The sequence below is a fragment of the Larus michahellis genome, chromosome 4 (assembly GCF_964199755.1).
Source record: "Larus michahellis chromosome 4, bLarMic1.1, whole genome shotgun sequence".
NCBI classification, from domain to species: domain Eukaryota; kingdom Metazoa; phylum Chordata; class Aves; order Charadriiformes; family Laridae; genus Larus; species Larus michahellis.
The window spans coordinates 15407330-15431795 of record NC_133899.1 but is presented as its reverse complement, the minus strand read 5'-3'; the positions used below and the strand labels follow the sequence as shown (position 1 = coordinate 15431795).

The window sequence follows — 24466 nt, the reverse complement described above, 5'->3', positions numbered from 1 at the left end:
GCTGTCAGTTATTCTCAGGTACACACCTTGGGAAGCACACGCACTCCTTAGGTGTCCGTGCTACTGACGGGCTTTACCCTCAGTGATGCCATCTTCCTCCCTCAACCACAAGCAACATGAGAGAATTCCCTCGGCCTGTGGTGTTCTCCCCTGGCACCTGAACCAGCTTGTCTGTGCCATTTTCTGCCCTTTCTCTGCTGTGTACGACCAGCGCTGGCAGGCGTGTGGCACCGCAGGTCTCTGCGGCCTTTCTTAGTCTACAGGGTGTGTAACACTACAGATAATTTCTGCTGGATGGCACCTTAACGGTTGATCTGCTCCTGCTCTGCGCTCTCTCACTGAACTGGGTCTGCTCTTTGAGATACCTTAATTGCTCGCTGTGGAAGCTCAAGGTGACACCATAAGCAAATCACCATAAATACACGCAAACCTCTCTTATAACAGCAAATTAGATGGTTCTAGATAGTGCGCCGTGTGGATCAGCAAGAGCTGCTTTGCTCTAAATCTCATTTTCACACATCTTCAGACTTCATACAGAATCCCAGCAGATGCTTGGGAAGACAAGTATCTTAAGTTTATATGGGCATATATAAATCCCCGAATTGCTTTTTGCTGTTTATACTTCATAAACTAATAGAGCAGTGAACAAACTGCATTTTCAGAAATGTGAACAAACTGCATTTCATAGAAGTTATCCAGTTATGGGCCAGACCTTCCATTCCTTACTCAACGAGGATTAAATCAAAAGGCAAGTAGTCTCTGAAAAGGTAGTTCTATACACAGCTAGCTAAACTGGTGATAAATTATTCTCTCGAAGGAAAAATAAAGGTTTCCAGTAGATTTCTCTGTACTTGTTTTCAGAGAAGCTTATGCTTGCCCCCCTTAGAGGCCTTCTTCATAAGTGAAGCTGAAGTTAAATGTCTAGTGAGACTGAGTTTCTAAGGATGATTTTCCTAAAACTGGATTAAGGCTTACTGACAGTGTAATGCAGGGCAGGTAATGATGCTGCTGCTCATGATTTAAACTGCTCTGCGGCTAAACTATATTTTGGTTTCTACAGATAACAGTTCAGTACCTCTGAGCTTTAAACTTGCTTCTGTAAGAAGTAAAAACCAGGTTACTTTGGTCTCTCCATATCTTTTTTCTAGAACAAAATAAGCAACCCTCTCATGATCTGAGTAGGATAGTAACCAGGTCTGAAGCGGTTCTTCAGAGACTTAGAAGGATTGTTCCATTAAATTTTCCCCCTCAGATTATTTCCAAATTGTTTGTTTGGTTTTGTTTTGTTTTTTTTTTCTTTAACCATGGGTGAAACATAGGGGAGTTCTCCAAACTAATAGTCTGTGGTCAATCTGTCATCATCAACATCAAGGTCATGGCTAGTTACTGTGCAATGGACAGTTTGCCTGTTTTCTCCACATCCACAAAAGCCTTTCTTAAACGCAAACATCAAACAAACAGAGAGCTCTGCTTGACAAATAAATTAGTTTCAGTCTAATATCTATAACATCTATTGCAATTTGTTAATACGTTGACACCATTCCCATTGTATCTGAGTGACAATTGCCCTGTTGTATCTCAATGACATTGATTAACAAGGCAGTTTGTAATTAGATGGGGTAATGTAATTCCTGGCCCTCTGTAAACATCTGGATTTGCAAATCTGCACTCCTAGCTTGGGAGCTCTCTGCCACACATCACTAATTACGCGATGTTCTTATATATCAGTACCTACATCCTCCTGCTGAGCATCCTTCTTTGTTCCCAGTACGAGTCAGAGGCTGTTGTCAATACAGAGAAAATCAACATAACTGCCTAGCGCTGCGTGTGACATTTAATGAAAATGAAGTAATGTCTAATTTGCATGGCTGGTGTTACTTTATTAAAGCCAGAACTGCAGAACCTGGGTGCTACAGTGCTAGTCAAGTGTGCAAGACTGATAGTCTGTGGCAAGGATGGTGTCTGGCACAGGAAACTTTGCACCCCCCCTTGCCTGCCTATCCCCCCTCCCCCTGTGTGAGGAATAGGCCTTCTGGAAAAAGTGACAGATTTGTTCATTTTTCCAGGCCCATCTGTTCTTTCTGTTAACTCTGTCCTGTGGAGCGGTCAAGGTGGTGGGGGGGGGGAAGGCCACGCTGCCTCCTCCCAGGGGGGTCACAACAAAACATCACGGGCAACTTCCAGCTCAGGAGGGAAGCCCCTCCAGGATTAAAATCAGCAAGCTACTAATAAAACGCTCTATAGCACAAGAGAATCGACTTTTCTGTCACACACAAGTGTCTCAAAAGAGAAATACAGGTATATTTCCTGGTCCAGTGGGAGGTGCCCCTGCCCATGGCAGGGCGGTTGGAACTAGATGATCTTGAAGGTCCCTTCCAACCCAAACTATTCTATAATTCTGTGATTCTATGATTTTTTACATAAAAAAGAGCCGTGTGTATTGGATGAATACACAGTTAAGCACTCAAAAGTTGTAGAAGGGCAGAGTTGTGCTCCTTCAGTTTGCATTTCCCCATGTCATTTTGCCAATACTGACAGGGACGCAAAATGCTTATTTATTTTTAGAAATATTAATTCATTTTTTAAAAAAGTTTCTGATTCTGACTCAGTTAAGGTCAGCAGTAACAACACATTATAAATGTGTCTTGAAGTAAAACATAACACACCTTCTTACAGATCGTGGCTCCACCCACTCCATTTTATCTCATTTTCTACTTCTCAGGAGAGTTTTTGCTTCTATTTTGTTATCTCTCCGACTCGTTTTCTGACCACAATCATAATTTCGCCACTGCTTTGGTTTTTCCAGACTGCCTTCGCTGCTGAGCGCCTGTGAATAAGTGCGGGGTACTCTGATGCTCCCTGAGGTCTGATGCCATTGGCTGTGACAACATCCCGTCCCCTCCGAGCCAGCCAGTGCCAACCCACCGGCAAACTCCGATGCTCCACAGGCTTCTGCCTCAGCAACTTTACAGACAGGCGTTTAACTTGGCAGGGCAGCCATAGGAATAAACTTTTATTTGGAGAAGGTTTCCGAGAGAGACCAACTTGCCAGATAAAATCTTATGAATCGCACAATGGGGACAGCACAGTAAAATAAATTAAAGCCTTTACCAAAATTTATAGTGATTTGCACTGGAGCCCAGTTTTGGGTGATACTAAATTTCCCAGAGAGGATACCACAAACTCCATATAAGTTTTTATCTCTGAATTTAAGTTTAATTTTGCAAACAGATCTGCCAGTTAGAAAATTATTTTGTTCCAGTGGCTTGTTTCTAATGGTTCATCAGTAAAACTCTTCTTTTGCAATCCCAGGTTACGATTTTTTTGACAGCACGTCCAGAATGAGCATTGCTGAGATATCCACCGTCTTTGCACTTTAGGACAGAACAACGGCCCAAGGAAGGCGCTGCGGGTCGGAGCCGCCCGGGGCAGGGCGGGCGGGCGCCGGGGTGTGACTGTCCCCGACAGCGGGGTGTTCTGGCGGCCGGGACGCTCTCTCTGCGCTTTTAAAGTTTCTTGCGGAGGCAGCACGTTTAGTTGCTCCCCGGGATGCTGAAGGCGACAGCGGAGATCGCGCATCCCGGGAAGGGGGAACCCTTTGCATCCCGTCCCCCGGTGCCACCTGCGGCGGGGCGGACGCGGGGGGGCGGACCCGTCCGCGGCTCCGAGCGCGCCCGCTGATGCTATTTCTGCTCGGAGACGCCGCTCGGGGCCTCTGCCCCGCCGCGCAGCAGCCCGTTCCCCTCCAGCCTCCCCCAAAGCGCGGAGCCGCGGCCCCGTTCCGCTCCCCGGGCCCTCAGCCCGGCTTCGCCCGACACCCCCCGCGTCCTCGCCGAGCTGCCGCGGGCCCCTCCGCCCCGCGCCCCCCGGCGCTCCTACCTGCGCGGTTCGGTGCTGCGCGGCGCGGTGCGGTGCGGTGCGGTGCGGTGCGGGCGGCTGCTCGCCACCTGCTCCCGCGCCCGCGCCCGCGCCTCCTGACAAAAGCGGCGGCGTCAGGCGGCGGGAGACGGACTGCGCGGCCATTGGCGGCGGCGGGGCGCGGCGGGCGCCGGTTGGGCCGGGCGCGGCGGGGGCGGGCGCGGGGGCGCTGACGCCAGCGCGGGGCCGGTGGGGAGGCGGGGCCGCGCCCCGCCGCCGTCTTTGTGCTCGCCGGCAGCCCGGGCAGCGCCGCCGCCTCCCGCCGCCTCCCTCAGCCCCGCGCGGCGCGGCGGGCGGCTCCGCACCGCACCGCTCCGCTCGGCCCCGCATCACACCGCCCCGCGCCGCCCCGCTCCGCGCTATGTGTGCCGGTGCTCCCCTGCCTCCTCGCGGCCGCTTCCCAGCCGGCGGGGCGCTCCCGGCCCCGCTCTGAGAGCGCGGCGGGGCAGGGAGCGAGCGGAGCGGAGCCCGGACGTGCCGCCCGGCGCGGAGAAGGGAGCGCGGCGCCATGCGGGGCCCGGGGCTGGGGCTGAGGCTGGGGCTGCTGCTGGGCGCGGCGTGGCTGGCGTGCGGGCAGAATGAGACGGAGCCCATCGTGCTGGAGGGGAAGTGCCTCGTGGTGTGCGACTCCAACCCCACCTCCGACCCCACCGGCACGGCGCTCGGCATCTCCGTGCGCTCGGGCAGCGCCAAGGTCGCCTTCTCCGCCATCCGCAGCACCAACCACGAACCCTCCGAGATGAGCAACCGCACCATGATCATCTACTTCGACCAGGTGGGACGGGCGCGGAGGGGCTCCGGGCGCGCCGCCGCGGGAGGAGAGGAGTTGCCGAGGCCGGTGGCGGGGCTGGGCCGGGGACGCGCCGCCCCGCGGGGCCCTGCCCGCGGGCGGGGGGACAAAGGGGGGGCGCTGGGGGCCGAGGGCGGCCGCGGGGCTGGGCGGCGGCGGCGGCCCCGCGGAGGTGCTAACGGTGCCCTTTCCCTTCCAGGTACTAGTGAACATCGGCAGCAACTTCGACTCGGAGCGGAGCACTTTCATCTCGCCCAGGAAAGGGATTTACAGTTTTAATTTTCACGTGGTGAAAGTGTACAACAGGCAAACCATCCAGGTCAGCCCCCAGCGCCGTCGCTTCGCTCCGCGGGCGCCGCGGGAGGGAGGGAACGGAGCGGGTCCGCGGCCCGCAGGGGCCGGGGGCGGTGCGGCCGGCGGGGCCGGGAGCGCAGACCTCCCCCGACGCTTCCCCGCCCGAGGGGACGGCGGCGCGGCCCCGCCAGGCCTCCGCACGGCCCCTGCGCGCCTGGGCCGTCCCGGGACGGGGGGTGACACCCCGACGGCCGCCGGCTGTCCCCTCCCAGCCTGGCCGAGGCCCCGGGCTGCCGCGGGGCGCCGCGGGGAGAGTCCCTGCACAGAGCCCGTGGGAACCGCGGCCCCGGTGGGCTCCTCGCCAGCTCTCGGGTGGCAGGTTTCATAGGGATTTGGGGTGCAGGGGGGCGCCTATGTCACGGATACGGTAAGGAATATAGCTCTGTGTGTGTGTGCAGCTACCCTGTACGCGCCTTTTGTATGTGGTTCGATGCATACGCGCCTCTAGGTAGGGATAATAAATTACCGGCCTGAAGCCAGGTAGCATAACCTAGAGAGGAAACGTGTCCGCATAGCGATGCGCATTGCAAAGGTGAATGTGCAGCTAGATAGCACTGCTCTGGTATAAGCGGCTGCGTGCATCTAGGTTGGGCAGTTAGTGTATTATTAATGTGGGGTACGCAGTCCCGGGATCATTAATGCGAGCCGAGCAGAGCTTATTGACTGTGTTGTGGCATATTGTCTTTGCTGCCTAACAAAGGAAAACTACCTCTTGAATACACTTCAAACGTGCTGACTCCGGCAGCTGTGGCTCTGCTCCTCTCTGTCTCTGAGGTTTCGCATAAAGCCATCTTTTTATAAGTATGAGCAGACTTCTTTTCATAGCCTGGAAACACAGGCACCCTATTGAAATCCTTCAAAATAGGATCAATGTCCTGTTTTATATGCACTGGGTGTTTTGATGTGGCTGTCGGTCTAAAACAGCGGTGAAAGGCTTCTTCCTTTAGAGTACATACCTTAGCTGGGTTCAGATTGATATTTCATTTTTACGGGGCTGGAGTTTCAGCTGTCAAAAGAGGCCCTTCCTTAACTAAGCACTTCTCCTGCTAGGCGGGCCCCTGTGGTGTCATTGTCTGACTTTAATTGACGGAGGGCTTTGTTTTATCTTGCTCTTTAGGTGAGTTTGATGCTAAATGGGTGGCCAGTGATTTCTGCCTTTGCAGGGGACCAAGATGTGACCCGAGAAGCTGCTAGCAACGGAGTCCTGATTCAGATGGAGAAAGGAGACAGAGCTTATCTAAAACTGGAGAGAGGAAACTTGATGGGAGGCTGGAAGTATTCGACGTTCTCTGGATTTCTAGTGTTCCCGCTTTAAATCACTTCTCATCCAAGAAAAGGGAGAAATGCGAGTCAGAATCTCTTACGAATTCCCAAGTCGTAGCTGGGTTGAAAGAGTCGTGGACAGCAGACTTTTTACATTCAAATATTAAAGAAGCTAAATCCTGCTTAGGTTTGTGTACATCTGCTTTGAAGAATTACTACTTATTTTTGTTGTGTTGCAGCCAACAGGCGGGAGACACTATAATTGATCAGACCCCCATTTATATTCTTCTCTCTCCTCCCACAAAATTTGTTCCCATCTCTGTGTCACTGGTGTAATCTGCCATCGTTCCCCCATGGTTTCTGCCTCACACAAGTAGACTTTAGATATTTCATTTACAGCATATTTTGTAGTTTTGTTTTTAAAACATGTTAATCTTGACTCTTTCTCCGAGTTTAACTTTTAAAAAGAAAAAAAAAGCAAAGTATTTTTGAATACGTGGATGCCATGACGGAAGGGAAAATGCAATTCTTGCTGTGTACTGGCTGGCAAAAGGGAAAATTTCTACACGAAGAACTATTCACAGCCAAGGCTGACTAGAGTATTTCAATATTTCTATGTAATTCTGAGTGATTGTGAAATTTAAGGCTGCTAAATGTTTTGATGCTTGTTTTGCTCTTGTACAATGTGGCCCAACTAAACGCCAGGAAGTATATTGAACTTTTACTATTACTCTGTAATATATGTGTGAATATCAAAAATTAATTTTTGCTTTAATTCAATAAAGTTTAAATGGGACTTTTATTTTTCTTAACCAGAAATAAGGTTTCTCAATGCAGGCAGGCCGGGGGGGCAGGTGGCTCGGCGCGGTCCTGGGGCCGCGGCGGTGGGGCCGGATCGGGTCGGGGGAGCCCCCGCGCAGCCCCCCCCCCGTCACCCCACCCCCCCGGCCCTGCGCGGGGCTCGGCGCAGTGGCGCAAACCCCGCGGGCGGCGCCGGCAGCCCGAGCGGAGCCGCCGCTAGGAAGTTTCCCGCCGTCTCCTATCTCCACTTATTTATAGCATTTATCTGTATTATATTCTATAAACCAGATCGCATTTTATACGGCCGTCTAAAAATACCTGACAATGTATACTTCGATGCTAGTATTATTTATTTGCTAGTATTATTTTGTTTACAGTCTTTTAAAGATGTAAATGCTATAATTTTGCAGTACTCAAAGAGATTACTACTTTTATTAAAAGGTGCGTACGAGGATTTCGATTGTATCTAAACTTTAATGTCAAATAAACCGGTGGAACGACCCCCTGGGCTGAGTGCGTCGCGCGGAGGCGAGCGGCGCGGAGCTGCTCCGCGCCCCGGCTCCCGGCGAGGAATTTAATTAGCTCCAAGGGGAAGGGGGGGATTAATACGAGGACAATAAGCAACGTTTTTCGCTTTATTCACAGGTTCTGCCCTGGAAATAGACCCGCCGGGGCGCCTCGCCGACCCGGCCTTAGCGCGGCCCTGCCGGGCGGGTCCGCACTGCGCGGAGCTCCGCGGAGGGGCGGCCGGCGGGAGCGGGGCCGGCCCGGGCTCTGTCCGCGCCGGGAACGGCCGCGGCCCTTCGTTCCCACGTGAAGGGCATCGGCCGCGGGTCGGCACCTGCTCCTCTGTCACCCAGGGGTGCGGGGGCCAAACCGCTCCCGCGGTTGCCGGCTGTCGCATGTCGCGATTCGCGCCCGGCTGCAGAGGGGAAGGCGCCGCCCGCGCCGCCCCCCCCCGCCCCAGCAGCTCATCGGGAGCATCGGCACCTGCGGCCGCGGGGAAACAACCGAGATTGACGAAGACGGGTTAATAACGGAAGGCAGCCGAGGTGTTTTCACTTGGAGTTGTAACCTCAGACCGGACTCCGCGCCCCTCTCTCCGCATCAGACACTTTATTACTTTCCCCGAAGCCTTTCGCTGCGATCCCTGCCCGCCGGCCGCGCCCGGGAGAGCTTCCCCAGCCGACACGGGCTCGGCGGGCTCGGCCGCTCCTGCCGCCTGCGACCTCGGCGAGGGGACAAAGCAAGAAAAAAAAAAAAAAAACACCACAAAGAAAGGAAACCGAAATGACCGGGTTGCGAGGGAACGGGCGGTGGCCGGTGCCCTCGCCCGCCCCGGCACCCACAGCCGCAGGATCCGCGGGGCTGCCCGGGCAGGCGCCGCAGGTGCGGAGGCTGATGATGATGCCGCTTGCCTCTTTTCCCTTTTTTTTTTTTCTTCTTCCTCTCCCTTAACGCGAAGCAAATAAACCCACCGCCTTCCGCTGAAAGTTTTCCCCTGGTTGTGAGAATCTCATTAATATTGTGCAGCTGGAAATTATATCACCCCCAATCGCAGCAAATCACCGCTCTGCGGCTATTACAAAACGCCGCCGTGGCTGCCTGGAAAAGCCTTTTGCCGGTTCCGCGCCCGCGCAGCAAGCCCACCCCCGCCGTTCACTAGCCCGCATCCGCCCTGGCCCAGCCCTGCGCGGGCAGCGCTGGCTACGGGGGCGTGGGGCAGCCGGAAGCCCCCGGGGCCGGGAGAGCACCGCAACATCCGCGCTTTAGAGGTAAAGCCGCCCCCGCACCGAACTCCCGGCGCTCGGCGGCCCTGCCGGGACGGGCAGCCCTTGACGGCGCCCCGCGGGGGGCGGCCCAGCCCCGCAGCCCGCTCCCGGCCCGGCGCCTGGAAGCCAAGGGGAGCGTGCCCGAGCAGCCTCCGGGGGGTGTGGGGGGTTGCCGCTGGGTGGTTTCCTTCAATAGACGGGCTGTGTTTAAAACAAATCACCTTCCACCATCTCCGACCAGTGCGGGCCGAGCAGGGGGGCCGGCCCTCAGCGGGTAAGGCCGCCAAGAAGGCCTCGTATCTGGCCGGAGGGCGCGGCGGGCAGCCGTTAACGGCGTGCCGTACCGGGGCCGAGTGCCCCGACGAGGCGGGCAGGACAGTCCCGGGCCGGCCGCTGCCGCCCCCGCGGTGGTGCCGGCCGGGGCGAGGCCTGCCGCCAGCCTCATACTTGGCGCGGGGCGACGCCATCTTCCTCACGCCCTTGCGACCCTCGGTACCGCGGGCGTTTTCTAGGCGAACGGGCTCCGAGGGGGCGGCCAGCCCGCAGGAAACCGGAACCGGGTGCAGCGGCCCCCTGCGCGGTGCGGGTTAGCGCGCCGCGGCCGGCTCTGCCCGCTCGGCCGCCCTTGGAAGGGCTCACGTGGCTGCCCCGCGCCTCAGGCCGCCGCCGCCATTTTGAGTGGCGGAGCCGGACGGGCAGCAGGCTCCGGCTCCGGGCACCGCCAGCCGGGCTGCGAGGCAGCGGCAGCAGCGGACGAGGAACAGGTCGGTAGCGGGGCGGCTGAGGGGCCGACGGGGCCGCGGCCGCCTTCGGGTTTTCTCGGTGGCCCCGCCGCTACCAGCGGGCAGCGGGCGGGAGCTGCCGAGGGCCCCTCAGCCGGCGGGCCGGGCGGCCTGTCCTGCCTGGAGCGCCGGGTCCCGGCCCGCCGGTTGCCCCCGGCTCCCCTCGCTCCTCGCAGCCGAAGGGTCCCTGGCGGGGAGGCCGCCTCCCCTCAGGGCTCCGGCGGCCTCGTACCCGGCCGCCGCAGCCATGGCGGTGCGGGGCTGGGCCCACGGTCCCACGCTTCCCCCAGACGTGAGGAGCCATCGCTCTTTACCCGGCTTTAACGTGTTCTTTTTTTTCAGTTGATGTAAGTAATGCCTGATTGAATTTATTGCTGATTAGCGTTGAGCATCAGTTTACACAACAAGAAATTATGTTTCATTCAGTTCATTAGCATGACTAGTGTTTCGTTTATGAGCATATCACTAATGGTAATGACCAGAGTTGATTGATTTCTAATGTGAATATAATTACACAATGTAGGGGAATTAAAGGGAAAAAAAAAATCCACGTTTTAAATTGTTGGGTTTTTAGGGAGCGCATGTGGGGGCGACGGGGTGGAAAGGGAGAAACAAAGCAACTCGCTTCCGCGCAAACGATGCGGATGTAAAGATTAATAACTCCAGCGGGAGACGGCGAGTTTGGTCCAGAAGAAAAGGTCCAATGCCGCTAACTCTGGGAATAGTTAATGCACGCTCCACATTGCAAAACATAATTTTCCCTCTTCTCCCCCCGCAGGTACGGCTGGAAGCCCAATAAGTTCGCTGGGAAGCGGCCGTTCCGCGGAGCCGGCGGAGGCAGGGCTTCCTGCATGGCCGGGCAGCGGCTCCCCCCAGCCCGCCCGGCGGCGGCGGGCAGGGCCGGCGGGCAGGGCCGCCGCCGGGCGCAGGGCAGGGCTGCGCCGTCCTGCGGGCTCGCCGGCAGCGGCTGGGACGGCGGCGGCAGTGCTGCCCCTGGCAGGGAGCGACTTGCCCGCCCCGCTGCCCCCCCGCCCTTCCCGGGAGGGGAGGGAGGGAGACCGGCGAGTGCTGGAGAGCCCTGGCTGGAGCTGGGTGAAGGGCTGCAACAGGTAAGGGCGGCGGAGCGGGACTGCGGGGGCCAGCCACCAGGTGGGATTTTAGAGGCAGGGAGGGAGGGGGCAGTGCTGTGAGGACTGCGGGAGAGCAAGTCCGAAGCAGTTCGTGTCCCTCAGCTTTGCCTCATCTGTGCTGTGTGTCCCTGAGGGTGACCTCTGGGACCGTGCTTTCCACCTCAATGGAAAGGTGGACTGGCAGGGGGGTGATCAGAGTGTTTTGCTGGAGAGATCTCCAGTGGTGTGTGCAGCGGGAGAGGCGGAAGACTCGGGTTGCGTGGGAACCCCTGTAGTGCAGAAATGCCGGGGAGAGGGGACTTGCAGAACTGGCAGGGTCAGTGGGGGAAGCATGGAGTATTGTCTCCCAGATAAGGGTTGCCAAAAAGCCTCTCTTGTCGCTTGTCCAGAAAGAAAAGAGGCCTTGTGTTTTTGTGGAGAGTGAAACAAGCTGTGTGCCTTGTTGGGGGGGAAGAGGGCTTGGGCAAGGCTAGCAGTAATCAGTCCCTGTGTCCTGGGGCATTGCTCCTCTCTGTGCTCTCAACGCTCTCACTGGAAACTCAGTATGACCTTGAGACTGCGTTGCCTGCACTGGGGATATCTGAATTAGGTGCATCTCCCCCACCTTCCACTAGGACCTCCAGGCTTCCTAGGATACAGGGCAATGGAGCGGTCCTGGGTTGGTAGAAGTGTTGATCCCAGTGTAAACAGCTGTGCACATGTGGGTGCAGAGCTTTCTCCCTCTCCCCCATGGCAACTTTGAGCCTTTTGTTGGACAAGTGAGGAACATGCCATTTGCCCTTCTGCAGCTTTATATCTGTGTTGATGGGAAGATGCAGTAACGGGCCATTTTAAGTTTCACCAGTTGCATTTATTTTCTTACAGTATGGCATTCCTAAAATTGAAACGGTTACAGTTCTGACCTCAGGACATGTCTGGGATGCTGAAAAGCCCTGTTTGGGGAATTTGCTTCAAGAGGGAGTTGTGGAGCTATTGGAGAATGGTTCTAGCATTGCACAGGCATCTAGATTTGCAAAAAGATTCCCAAAGGTCTCCTGCCTCTTGTGCCTAGGTTACTAACAAAAACGGGTTCAGTGTCGTGAGCCTCCCTTGCAGAATGCTGCTGCTAGCACTCTTGTTATTAGCAATCTTCTAATTTTTATTCTACCATAGTGTAGCAAGTCATACATACTTTGATCTTATACCTTCTCTTGTGTGCCTCCCTGCTGTATTTTGGAGACTAATTCTAGTCGGGGAAGACTGTTTAATTCTGCTAAGCTATCAGAAGACCCAAGGAAGAGATTTTGGAAGAGTTTGAGGAAAATCAAGACAGAAGATGTGAATAATTGTCATTCATATTAGTAATTTATGTCGTGTACGGTATTTTAGAAGAAATATCAGTGCATTAACTTCAGGTCTATTTCCAGTCAGAAGCGTTGAAAATTTCTTGCCAGAGACATCCAGCAGTAGTGTTATTTTTATTTTTTTGTCTATACAACACTCATTCAAGGACTAGAAGATCACAGGACTCCTGCTTTGTTTGCAGTTAATAGTCATCCAGCTTATAGTGGAAGTTCTCATTCCCTTCTTGCACTTCATGCTAATAAATTTTAATGTGCTTTTGATATTTTGGGCTTCAGGGTCATTTAAGTCAGGGCCATCCTCCTTGAGCTGCTTCTATACTGACAGCGTTTCCCAATGTTGTCACTAGTGAGTAACCCTTTTGAAAAGATAAATATTGTAGTAAAAATGAACATAATGCTTAACCTTTTCTTTTAATAAAAAAACCCATGCCACTAATTGCATGATAGTTGTTTTCAGTGTTGCTCTCACCAAAACAGTTCTATATTTCTCCTTCTGTTATCAAATAAAAATGTTGAGTCGTAAAAAAAAAAAAAGTGTCGTATTGCTCACTCAACAGTTCTTTCCTTCAAAATTTCATGTAAAACACTGCAGGGTATTGGTCAGACTGCCTGATCTGCTAACCTAATAAATACCGTTTCCATTGAAAGAATGGAGAAACATTTTGTTCTTTCCCATGCGCGTGGTACTATTCCCAAATTCATAATTGTTAAAATCTGATCTACAGGACTTGAAATTTCATAGGTCAGATCTGCCTATTTTGATTCTCCGCAAATACTTGGGCATACATTGAGTCATGTTTTAAAACTGATTGTCATGGATCCATCTTTCTGAATGTTTTTAATCATTTCTTTACCTGTTTCTGTATTCTCAGCTGTCAGCAGAGCTGAATTTCCCTACAGTTCTGTTGGTTGCGGTGTGGGGAAAGAGAAGCTTCTGCCGTTTCTCTTAATCTCGTTTTATTGTTCCTTTGTTGTCTCCTTTCTGAGTGATTAATCTCGCTATTTTAGTCTTCGAAGAGCCTTTCCAAAGGCTCAATTGTTCTTACAACCCAGAGGATTGCAGCCTCTAGTTTTGAAATGCCTCTTTTGAAAGGGCGGGACCAGTTCTGTGCGGAATAGTGAGATGAGGCTCAGCAGTTGTTACATACATAACAGAAATACTAATTCAGGTAGCCATGCAGTTTGTCACGTGTCCAGCCTCTTGCAGTGATGTATTGAGCAGAGATCTTCACTGAGTTTCTTGCAATATTCCCAGGTCCCTCTTGTGGCTCGCTTAATCGAGAGGCCTGCTAGTAATTCACCACCATTAATACACATAAACTTACCAGCTTTGCATTTAGCTTATCATGTACGTGAAAAATTGCACAGCTCTGACCAAAGTTAGAATTAAATTGTTCTCCCAGCCTGAGCTAAGACACCAGTGAGTCTTGAAGCACTGGTTTAATGTTACATTTTGACCCGTGAAAGTTGTATTTATTTTCCTAATATATGTAGTGGAAAGACTTCATTGACTAGAAAGGGTTTTGGAACAGATATGTTGAGAGAAAAATCAGCTTCTCTCTATAATGGGAAGAGGAGGATCTTTCATTATTAAAGCAGAGGTGCCAGGGCTCGGTTTTCAAGATATGGTTTTAAATTCCAGTGGGTCATTAAATGAGATTTTTCTGCTGATGTAAATTTGCATAGCTGTGTTGCAGTGCAAATTCTTCCAACTTATTTTGCCCATGGGATCTTGTGGCAGAAGCCAGGAAACAGTGTTGGTACAGAAATACATCCCAGTCCTGTTATCTCAGTTGTTGCATGCAGCAGATACCCTTGCATGAGACAAGGATTATTTGGATAACTAGAACTTCATAAGAAACACATCCATGTTTGTTCTTCTCCTGTTATATTTTTATTTGTGCTGTGGCCTTACATAACACAAATGAGTTCTTTTGGCTCTCCAGTGTTATCTGGTGATGGTCACATTAAGTTCCATCAGTCTGGGGCTTTGGGTTCATAATCTGTTCTAGTCCTGTGACAAACTTTTCCTAGTTAAAATATAATATTTTATTAAAGATGCAGAAAAAGAAGAAAACCAGTTTAAAAACATTGAAACATATCTAGTAAGATATTTGTTTGAATAACATCCATTATTATTTTCTCTGAAATGGTAGATGGTTTTATAAAGGAACCACTTCCCCTCCATCTATCATCAGTCTTTTAGATGGTACTGAAGACTTGAATACTGTCCTGTGTGGGAAAGGAAATAGTTTAATTGGTCTGGAGCTGTTTTAAGGCCAAACAAGTGAAGTGCATACAAAAATGTGGAGAACACAGTATCAAGGACAGAAATAAAATTTTTGTTTCTGACTCATTTTTATGTCTTTTTATAGCTGAGATGGTCATGTTATAGTATTGGCTCTTCTGAAACCAGGTAAACTGATGATTGGGTTCTCTAGCCCAACCAGTCAGTACCCGCAGGTTCAGTCATGACTGCTTTATGCTAATAACAGTGGTAATGCAGCCAAATCTCTTTGGTTGCGCTTCAGCAGCTGGGAAGATAAACAAGTCCTGTATAACCACAGATGAACTGTAGAATGATAATTTTAGTTTAGTGTTCAAGCATGTTTGTAATGTTCCCCATTTTGTAATATGTTTTGAGCAAAGCTGGATGTTGCAAATACAATATTGGGGTATTGTTTCTAAATTGATGTAACAAGGAGCTGGTCTGATTAGTGCTATTAGTGTCAGGATGTTCCAAAGGAGGGAGGGCTCTTTATTCAGGTTGGCTTCACATGTATTCTCCTAATTTGAAGTTGTGTGAATATATTTTATATTTTCTGAATATATCTGTCACATCCTACCTTAGTGGTGACAGCATATCATACCACACTGTGTTTCTGTCTTACTGTATCTACACTAGTGTCTAATGAATACTTCTGCACAGAGGCTGTTGTACATAGTGCAGCTGAGTGAGTTCCTGTCTGACTCAGATGCTTTTCACTCAGCCCTTTACCTCTGCAGCTTATGGAAATTTCCCTCCTGTTACACTCTGGCCAGGTTGTAGCTAACCCTATGTCTGTTCTCAGGGTCAGAGGAAGAGTGCAAGACACCTCTGTCTGCATCTGTGCAGCAGGAAAGCATTTTTGCAAGCTTGAAGCAAAGGCACTGTTGCACGGTAGGAAGCACTAAGCACTTTAGAGTAAGCAAGGTGATGTCTGGCCACATGTGACCGCATGTAGGAGAGTTTTAAACCCTTTGCCATGGCAGTTTACGTTCTTGCCCACAGCATTGGTAATGTGCTGTAGATGTACAGTCCTTTCTATCTTGAGACATTTTCTGTACATTCTTTCTGATGCAGTTGGTCATCTGCTGAGTTTCCTCTACCGGTTGTGCAGCTTTTTGGTTTTAACTGTTTTAGTCATCTTTCTTCTCATAAAGCCCAATCCCGCAGCCTTGCCAATCAGGAGACAACTCTCTTTGCTGTCTTAACTCTGGGCCTGTCTTTTTGTATATCTGCTTCCTATCTTTTCTGAGATTAACTTAAAATAATTCTTTCCTTTAGTAGCCATTTCCAGTTTTCTCCACTACCTTTATAGGTTGTTCATGCTGTGCTTTTTCTTCTCTAACTTAATTTTTTTTTCTTGTTTAGAAGAACCCTGTTGATACACAGTATTAGGATCTCTGCTGGAAACCAGTAATATGTTAATTCTGGCTGAAGTATTGGCTACCCATGTCTCTCATTGGTTCCTCAGGAAATGATGGAGAAAAAGTATTGATATATATAGTTATTCTGTTGAGAAACGTACAGTTTTGCAAAACACTTAAGAATGTGCTTGATGTGAAAAATTATGTTTATCCAGTTGAAAGCAACAAGGTGCTTCATGTTTTTAAAAGTTAAAGCACTTAAGCATAAGCTTACCAGCCATGTATGCCTTCAGGCTGGATAATAGAAGAAAGAGGGTTGTTTTGTATTTAAACCAGCAGATAAGAGTGGCCTTTTAAAAATTGGAACATTCTTTTAGAAGGAACCACAAGCAACAGCCAGCTACTCCTACGGTGGATCTTGACAAGATGGCAAATGTGTTTTTGTGAAGAAAAAAAGACAGATGTGGAGGTTTGTTCCGTATTTGCATTTAAGCCCAAGTTAGCAAGTTTGTTTCTTTGACTAATAAGTTACTTTATTAAATGTTACTTTATTGACAGTCATTAGCATACTGCTGTGCTGTTAAGTGCAGTAACAAAAACAAAGAAAAAGGGTTGCTCAGGATTGTAAACTTATGCAATAGCTGAGGTATGGTGTCTGTTTTGCTGCACCAAGGAGGTAAATCGTACCTGTTTTCTTTGGCTGGCATGGTTTACTTTATTATCCGCACAGGATAGGACAAATGGCTCTTCCCTCTCCCAGTTATGCATGGCATAAGAGCCCAGAAGAATTACCCTGTTGGTAGCTTCTTAAATAAGCATCCATCCCGGTTCATGACTGAGCATGAAGTTTCCCATGGTTCAGAGTTTAACGTTACAAGGGAATAAAATACTTCTTACTAAATAATAGTGAAAACACAGTAGGAGGTATTTTGTTCAGGGAATACAAGCCATTGTCCTACCCTTGTCCAGAAAGCAACATACATCAAACAGAAGACGTCTTCCTTACATTCTAGCTAAATCAATGTTATTTCTTGCAGAATACTGCTGCTTCCGTTCCTAGAGATAAAAAAACATAGCTCACTGTCAGTAGATAATTCCTCCACTTGGGCTTTCTGTCCTTGACCAGTAGAAGTTTCTATTTTTCTTAGACAAGGAAGACTTTCTTTATCCCCGGAAGATTAAATTGCCTTGCTGGCAAATCTGGCTCACTGAAGAAACGGAGGAGGAAGAGCAGATAGGGAAGAAATAGAAAATAATTTCAGGGTATCTTTATAGTCTCCTACTGTTAGGATGTCAATTACTATCATGTATCACGTATATCACAAACTTGTCATACCATGGGGTATTTCTTCTTTTTTTTTTATTTTTTTTTTTCTCCAACTGGTAGAAAATTTATCAATTATCCATAGGAAATCTTTTTTATTGCTGGACTCATCTTTAAAGTATAGCCACGATGCTCAAATGATTTACTTTTTAACGTCCAATTCAGAAGGATAAATATTAAAAGATCGTAGTTTTTTAATCTAGTTGTGCATTCCGTGGTAATTATTGCAGAAAATAATGCCTGTTTCAACTTTTTTCAGTTGGTACTGCTCTGTTTTAAATACTGTTACCTCACACTACGAGACTGCTAAGAAGGGTAGACTAAGCAGTGTATCCTCTAACTGTGGTCTCTGATTTAACGCTGCAACACTCCTTTTGATGAGTGCAGAGTGCATTCAGCCACGGTAAACATGGGTTTTCCAAAACGGTGTATAGGAGTAGAAAGAAGGTTAACGAACTGAGAAAAAAATAATTGCTTCTCTAATTGACAAAAAGGTCTGCAGGGAGCCAGCCAGGCTGCGCACAGGTGAGGCAAGCAGGCTGTGGTCTGTGGTCCTGGATGGTGGTTAGTTATTGATGGCTGTATTAGGCATTCTGATTACTGAGAGACAGCTGCAGTGGGCTTAGCTCGTAGCAGCGTTTTTTTTGCCTCTACAGCAATCAGACTTTCAGAGTACCAGGAAAGACGGGAAGCACTTATTCACAAAATACATCAACTTGCAAACTGTAGGTACGGATCTTCCCTTTGCTGGGTGATGTGGGAACAAGAACTGACATAACTGTGTTCCTTGGAGCCCAGGTATTCATGCCACCCTTGGAAGGACAGTGCAGGTCCATCGCTACACCCTGGGAATGCTTTGTGTGACCATCTGAGAGTGGCTCCTGTCCCGGAGGCTTTGCTTTCAAGCTTCAGCATTGATTGTGGCCAGAGAAAGTTTGTTAGAAGGGCTCCCAGCTGCCACTGTGAACAGAAGACACAGCGTGGATAATGAATAGAGCTGAAAGGTGAGAGGGGTCTTCTAGTTCAGCTCTCCCTTGGTCAAGTTCTCCCTCCTTGGTCCGCCTAGTTCTTATGTTGAGTCAGTCCTCAATTTCCTTTCAATTAGAGCTCCATCCTACTTTTCTGTCCCTTCCAGTTTGTGGAGTTTTATCCTTTCTCAGTTCTATTTCACTTGTATTTCTTCTTTGCTTTCATGACTCAGGACTTTTTTTTCCCTCGTTTCCTTCATGCTATGTCATTTCTTCTGTCTGGAACAGTGTCCTCCTTTTCTGAAAGGAAGCATCAGTCCAGTGGAAGGATTAAAGGAGAATTTTAAATAAATTCATAGGGAGTCTCAACCCATTGCAAAAACTGTAAGAAAATGGCAGAGTTTCAATTATAGCGAGCTTTATTTCTGTACAGTATAATGTAATTCATAATGTTATCAATATCTATAAAAGCATGAAGAAAAGACAGCAGTAGGAGTTACAAAAAAACCATAAAATCAAAAGCCTTATAAAAGGTATAAAATTAAACTTCAAAATACTGTAGAAGAGGAGGAGGGGCCAGGGCCAGAACCACAAATCACAGGCTGTTACGGAAAAAAACAACTTTGGAAAGATCTAAAAGTGAAGCCAAAAGATGGAGGAAGCCCCCCAAACCATCAAAAAAGCAGCCCATATTAGCCAGTTCTGGCTGAATAGGTTAGGAACTGAAGAGGAAGGAAATGCTGAGCATTGTATGCTGAAAGAGAAAATAATTACAAACTTTCCTCTGTGTAAAGGGGATCAGAGAAGCACTGTCAGTTTGACTATATCGCTGAGACTGTTTAAAAAACAAAACAACCAACCTCTCAGCTTTTTCTTAAAACTTCGTCCTCTGTCTTTAAAGAACAAAAAAACAACGAAAAACCCCACAAAACGTAAATATCAAAAATCATCAGTCAAAAGGACAGATTCTTCTTTAAACTTACTGTGTTAGCAGTTAGATCACAAATTCTCTTCTCCTAAAATGAATGCAATAAAACCATAGGGGTTCCCTTCCATACCGCCTTGAAAGTAAATAGTGCAATGGAGAAATACATGGATAAAGTCTTGCATGCTCTACTCTAAGTCAACATTGCATTTCTTACCAGCTTCAGCTGCTATGATACGGATAACCTCTGTATATTTTCCCCAAAGTGGAACAGTTTCTGCCACCAGTACGGACTTCCAACTTGTGGCATGAGCACAGTGCCCTGAAGGCTTACAGCGTTTTGCTTGAAATAGAAGCAGAACTGATCGAGATTTTGATGAGGGAACATGAGTAAGATAATGACATCAAGAGATACACCGCATTTAGTTTCTTTGTCACAGGGATGGTTACCATTATTTTGCCCTGCAGCCTATTTTCAGGTTATTGGAATCTGCCTGACTTTGCAAGTTTATTTTGTTGAGGCAAACGATGATTTGCATCAGTTCTCATGTGTAGGGATCTCTGCTTCATTGCCTAATACAACTGTTACCTTAACTGTTCTGCCTCGGGCCAGTGCAGCGTTATGGATCCTCACATTTGAAACAAGGAGTGCTTCTTCCAGTTACAAGACCAAACAAGTGATGCAATGGGTGAATCAATCTTTCCTTGCGACTTGTAAGAGAAAGGATGCTGTTCCCTTGTTCCCAGTTAACTGAACTGTTTTTACTCAAGGACAGACTCAGTTCAGGAAGTGATGAAGAAACCTCAGACAAAACAATGGATTTTTAATTTTATTAGTGTCTTGGGTTATTCCTGAGTCGGAGTTGTTACTTCTACTTGGGCCTAACAATGCCTACTTTTTTCTTTTGCCAGTAAAATGTTAGCCACCTAGGGCTATTGCGTGTTACTAATATTAGGGTATTCAAGACTTTTTCCTTGTCAAATAAGCAGATTCTTGGTTTGGCTTTTCAAAATTCAGATGTTTAATTTTGCTGTTGTGTTTTCAAAATGCCATCTCAGTAAGCTGATTAGTTTGTGTTTGAGTTTCTTCTAAGTGTTCTTCTGTGGAAACTGGGCAATTGGAGATAAGATATCTATCCCAGGCTAGAGAATTAATGAGCAAAAGCTGTGACCATTCCCTGATAGGCCCTAGTGTGTTTCAGGTCTGTGTTTTCAACCCCACAGATCCTGATGTAATTCCCAGCTCTTGGGTGATACCAACAGCTAATAGGAACTGCTCTTGCAGAATTCTGCTAGCCATAATAGGGTGGACACTGTATACGAATAAAACCAGCTCGGCTTTATTACGTGGCTTGCATGCCTGGTAATGAATAGAAGGAAGGCGCACTCCTTCACGAACGGCAGAATTTAATATAGTCTCTTCTTGGAGTTGCACCAGTGGGACTGAAAGTTTATCTCAGCATTCCAAGGGCAATAAAAATCTAAATTTAAACTCAAAACGTCTTACTGGGGCAAGGGTACCCGGAGGCTATGTACTGTTCAAACTTTGTTTAGGTCATAACTGCTTATGTAAACTTAGGTTATACCAGCTAGTTAGGTTTTATGTTTTCAAGCAGTACTTCTGTTACTAGGAGAGACATAGCAAGTGGAGAGGATGCATCAGAAAGTTCAGCTTTGCTTTGCTATTCCATTTAATTCAGCTTCTTACAGCTTAGTGCACAGCGATGTGAAGAAATTCCTAGCTCTTAACCTTCATTGTACAGACATCTTTAGATCTATTCTAATTCATTCCCATAGTAAGACATCTCAGACATTTGGAATTTAAGGTAAATATGAAAGGAAGAAGTGAAAAAGATATCAGCTGAAAGCTGGCTATAGCACAGATGGGAAAGACTGAATATAAAAAGTAACCAGATGCTGGCTGGTGGGCTCTGTGTTCAGAGTTTCAGTGGTGGCTTGTTCTCTTTGCCTGTAGTTTTAAAGGTGGGCATGGGGAGAGGAGAAACTGAAATGCCATTTTTGCAACATGAATATGAGTAAGATTGGATAATCGAATCAACTGGAGATTTCCCTGACATTACATGAATGGTCTGGTGGCAGGGACACCTGTGAAGCACTGTATGAGATTACAAGTCACCACAGCTAAATTCCAACACCCTCATTAACTCTATTCCTTCTGGAAAGGGTGTGACTGTTGGATTTAGCCACTGTAAAGGAGAAGTGGAGGTTGGGGGTGCATATGGAGGGGGGTAATTTTGTTGAGAAAGCTTGAGGGGAAGCGGTATTCTCACTTAGTGCCATTTTCTACCCATTTTCCACCTCTGTATCCCACTCGCAAACACAGGAATACAGCCGTGCTTCCACAGAGCAGGCAGGGAGGGAGTGAAGGAGAGCAGTTTCAACAGAGTTGAGCTTAGTGTCACAAACGCTTTCTCTATTCTGGCTTGCAAAGTCTGTCAGCCTGACTTAGCAGAATCAAATGTTTTGAGTTTTCTTGGAGCCAATATCAATGTGAGCGGCCACGGGATGTGAAAAGTGCTGTTGCTCTGACTTCTGAGAGAGAAACTGCAGATTTCCAAGCATTTAAAATACAATTTCTGGATGACTCTGGGTAATCATTAAAGTTACTAGCGCATGCTTATTTACTCCCAGTTTGTTCCTTCTTTGAAATAGTTGTACTGTGGCAAGCATGCCCAATATCTTCAAGGTATTTGATATAATGACAAAGATTAGGAATTACAGTGAATCAGGCTAAATTACATAAACATACCTCTTGTTATTCAGGAAAGGTCAAAAAAAATGTTTAAGTGTCTTGCAAGACTAATATGCATACGATGTAATCTCCAAAATTGACACTCTCTAAAACTATGGATAGGTACACAAAGGAAATAGTTGAAGAGAAATTCTTGCCTTTTATAAATGTTGAGATGTATTTACAAATCACCTTATGTAAGTCTCCTGATAAATGTTCCAACTTCTTTTTGTTTCTTCTGCATCTTCACTGCCAGTCCCCCTTTTTCATCAGCTCCTGTTTTATGTACCATTTGTCAATTTTGTCTGCCTTCCCAGATCTTCTTAGATTGCCTTTCATCTTTTGATATCTGCTTCACCATGACTACTGCATCCTCCTAATTTCCTACACTTTTTGCATTCACTGGCATTCAGCCATTAGCATTGCTAATTTTTTTTCAGTCCCATAATAGTGTTTTAATACAGTTATAGGATCTAGTCCTTTGTTGTTTGTGCACTGAAATCCTCTCTAGTCAGATTTCCTTTAGTGGGCAGAGATGCAGGTTTTCCTCTGATGTCTGGTGTTGTCCAGGCTTCCAGCTAACAGAGCCATAACTGACTCAGCTTTCCTGAAAAATGAAATCGCAACATACTTCCTTCTTTTCCTTGACTATTTCACTTCACACATACTACATTTGAAGTTTTCTCATTAGTTTTATTACATGATTTTTACAAGATTGTCTTCACCAAGACAGCTTTCCAGCCATGAGCTAATGTTAGCTATTCCTAAGTTGCATGCCTGCATGTTTCAGCAGTATTTACCACCAGGATCTTAAATATTTATTATTCAGTAAGAATGTTACTTTTAACCACGGACATGCCAGAGCCTTTTAAACAAAATGTTGCTGTTTTGGATTGCATTAAGATTGGAAAAATATCTAGATGTTTCTAAACTTTCCAAATTTATTAGGTATTTATGAGAAAAAAGGTTTTTTATTTCTCTTAGCGTCTTTTACATGTGTTGTTTTTGCTCCAACCCTAATTTTGTGGGAGCTATAGAACATACAAATTTTCAAAGCAAATGAAACATCAGCTACAGCTGTATAAGCTTCTCTGGGACATAGCTGTTTCATCTAACTCACTGACGACATTGCTTCGGGGAACAAAAAATGTATTTCTTCTCTGTGGCACTTCATTATTTGGCTTCCTTGAAACAGCCAGTTAAGGAGCTGGTTGTTTCTGATGGTGCTAGCAGTTGCTGCAATCCGAATGGAGTATCTGACTGTGATTTTAAGATACATGACATAAATGACAGCATGGATAACTTTTCTGTTACATGTTAAACAACTTCACTCATTTGCTTCACAAAGGTACCTAAACAATTCCATACTCACAATTTAAAGCTGTTGGTATCATAATCGAGTACTCATCTAGTCTTACTTGCATGGCTTGCAATTTTTGGATTATTTCATAATTATTGTGTAGTCTTTATATTGCATGTTCTTCTCCATAATGCCATGGATTTATTTTACTCACAGGACCAACCGTTGCAACTCCTTACCATTTTAGATTTACTGCACAAGAGCAAACACAACAGAATTGTACAAATGGGACTGTGCATCAGAATGCCTAGTGAGATTTGCAAAGGCCTAGTTAAATGTCCTAGCCACATGCACTGAGATTTCGTAACACTTCTTGATTATATGTGAACATGGTGCAACTTATGGTGCTACAAATGTGGTCCCCAGGAAATGTATAGAGGAGATGAAGTTAGTTATTACTTGCCATTAAAAATCGCAGAGCTACTAGAAAAAGAAAAATAATCATCTTTAGTATCTTTTCCCTTCTCTTAAATAATATTATAGTAATTATAATTTTAATATGTAAGTTCTTTGTGGGTCATTAGTGGTATAACTCTGCATATATGTGCCTGCTTCAGAAAACAATTCAGTCCATAATCTCATAACGCTGAATTCTACCTGGCAGTTTTATTTGAACCTAATTTCTTTTTCTTCTAATGCTGTTACCCTGAGAGTTATGAGGCAGGGATCGGCTGACAGCACCAGGGGAAGGATAGGTATTGGCAATGGCATAAAAGCAGAAGGGGAGGAAAAAGAATAGCTATTGTAGCATTTATCAGTATTCTACTAATAGTCTGCTCAGACACAACTCTGGAATAAAATAGACATTCATACTGCAATTTCTTTCAAAGGTTGAAGCTATTCATCTGCAGGGTTACAAGACAAAAGTCTAAACGTTCCAGATATTATAGCTGTTTCATTGTATTGTTATAATAAGAAGAAACACCTTAAAAAACCATTGCCTTTGTGTAAATATTCCACCCCGTTCCCTTTGGAGGGAATGCAGATGCGGACAGCCATCCTTCCTAGAGTGCTTTTTGAAATAGTGTCTTTACATGTGAAAACAAAGTTATCTATAGCCAAGTATTCCAAACAGGTAATGGAAGCAAGGGGCTTTTAGTTTAGGGCTTGATTGACCACCCATGGAAGTGTACAGAAAGGCTCTTGTTGTTTTCCATGGGTTTTTCATTGTTTCACTGAAGGAGCATGGTTTCACTGCGTGTAACCAGGTAGAGATATGCTCCACAAGAGCTCATTCTTTTTTTACTGTAGAAGAGATTTGACTAACAGGGTGGGAAAGGTGTCTAGAGACAGCAGTCAAGTCTGTGAGTTCAGAAACCCACTGGACGTACTGCCATGTGAATGTACATAATAG

At 47.3% G+C, this 24466-nt stretch overlaps 1 protein-coding gene across 1 annotated transcript; it reads left to right on the top strand.

Moving 5' to 3' along the window:
- Window positions 1–4160: 4160 nt before the first annotated feature.
- Window positions 4161–7134, top strand: CBLN1 (cerebellin 1 precursor). Its single transcript, XM_074586871.1, has 3 exons — window positions 4161–4693; window positions 4908–5027; window positions 6180–7134. The coding sequence occupies exons 1-3, from the start codon at window positions 4427–4429 to the stop codon at window positions 6375–6377; spliced, it is 585 nt and encodes a 194-aa protein (XP_074442972.1). The 5' UTR covers window positions 4161–4426; the 3' UTR covers window positions 6378–7134.
- The last annotated feature ends 17332 nt before the right edge of the window (window positions 7135–24466 follow it).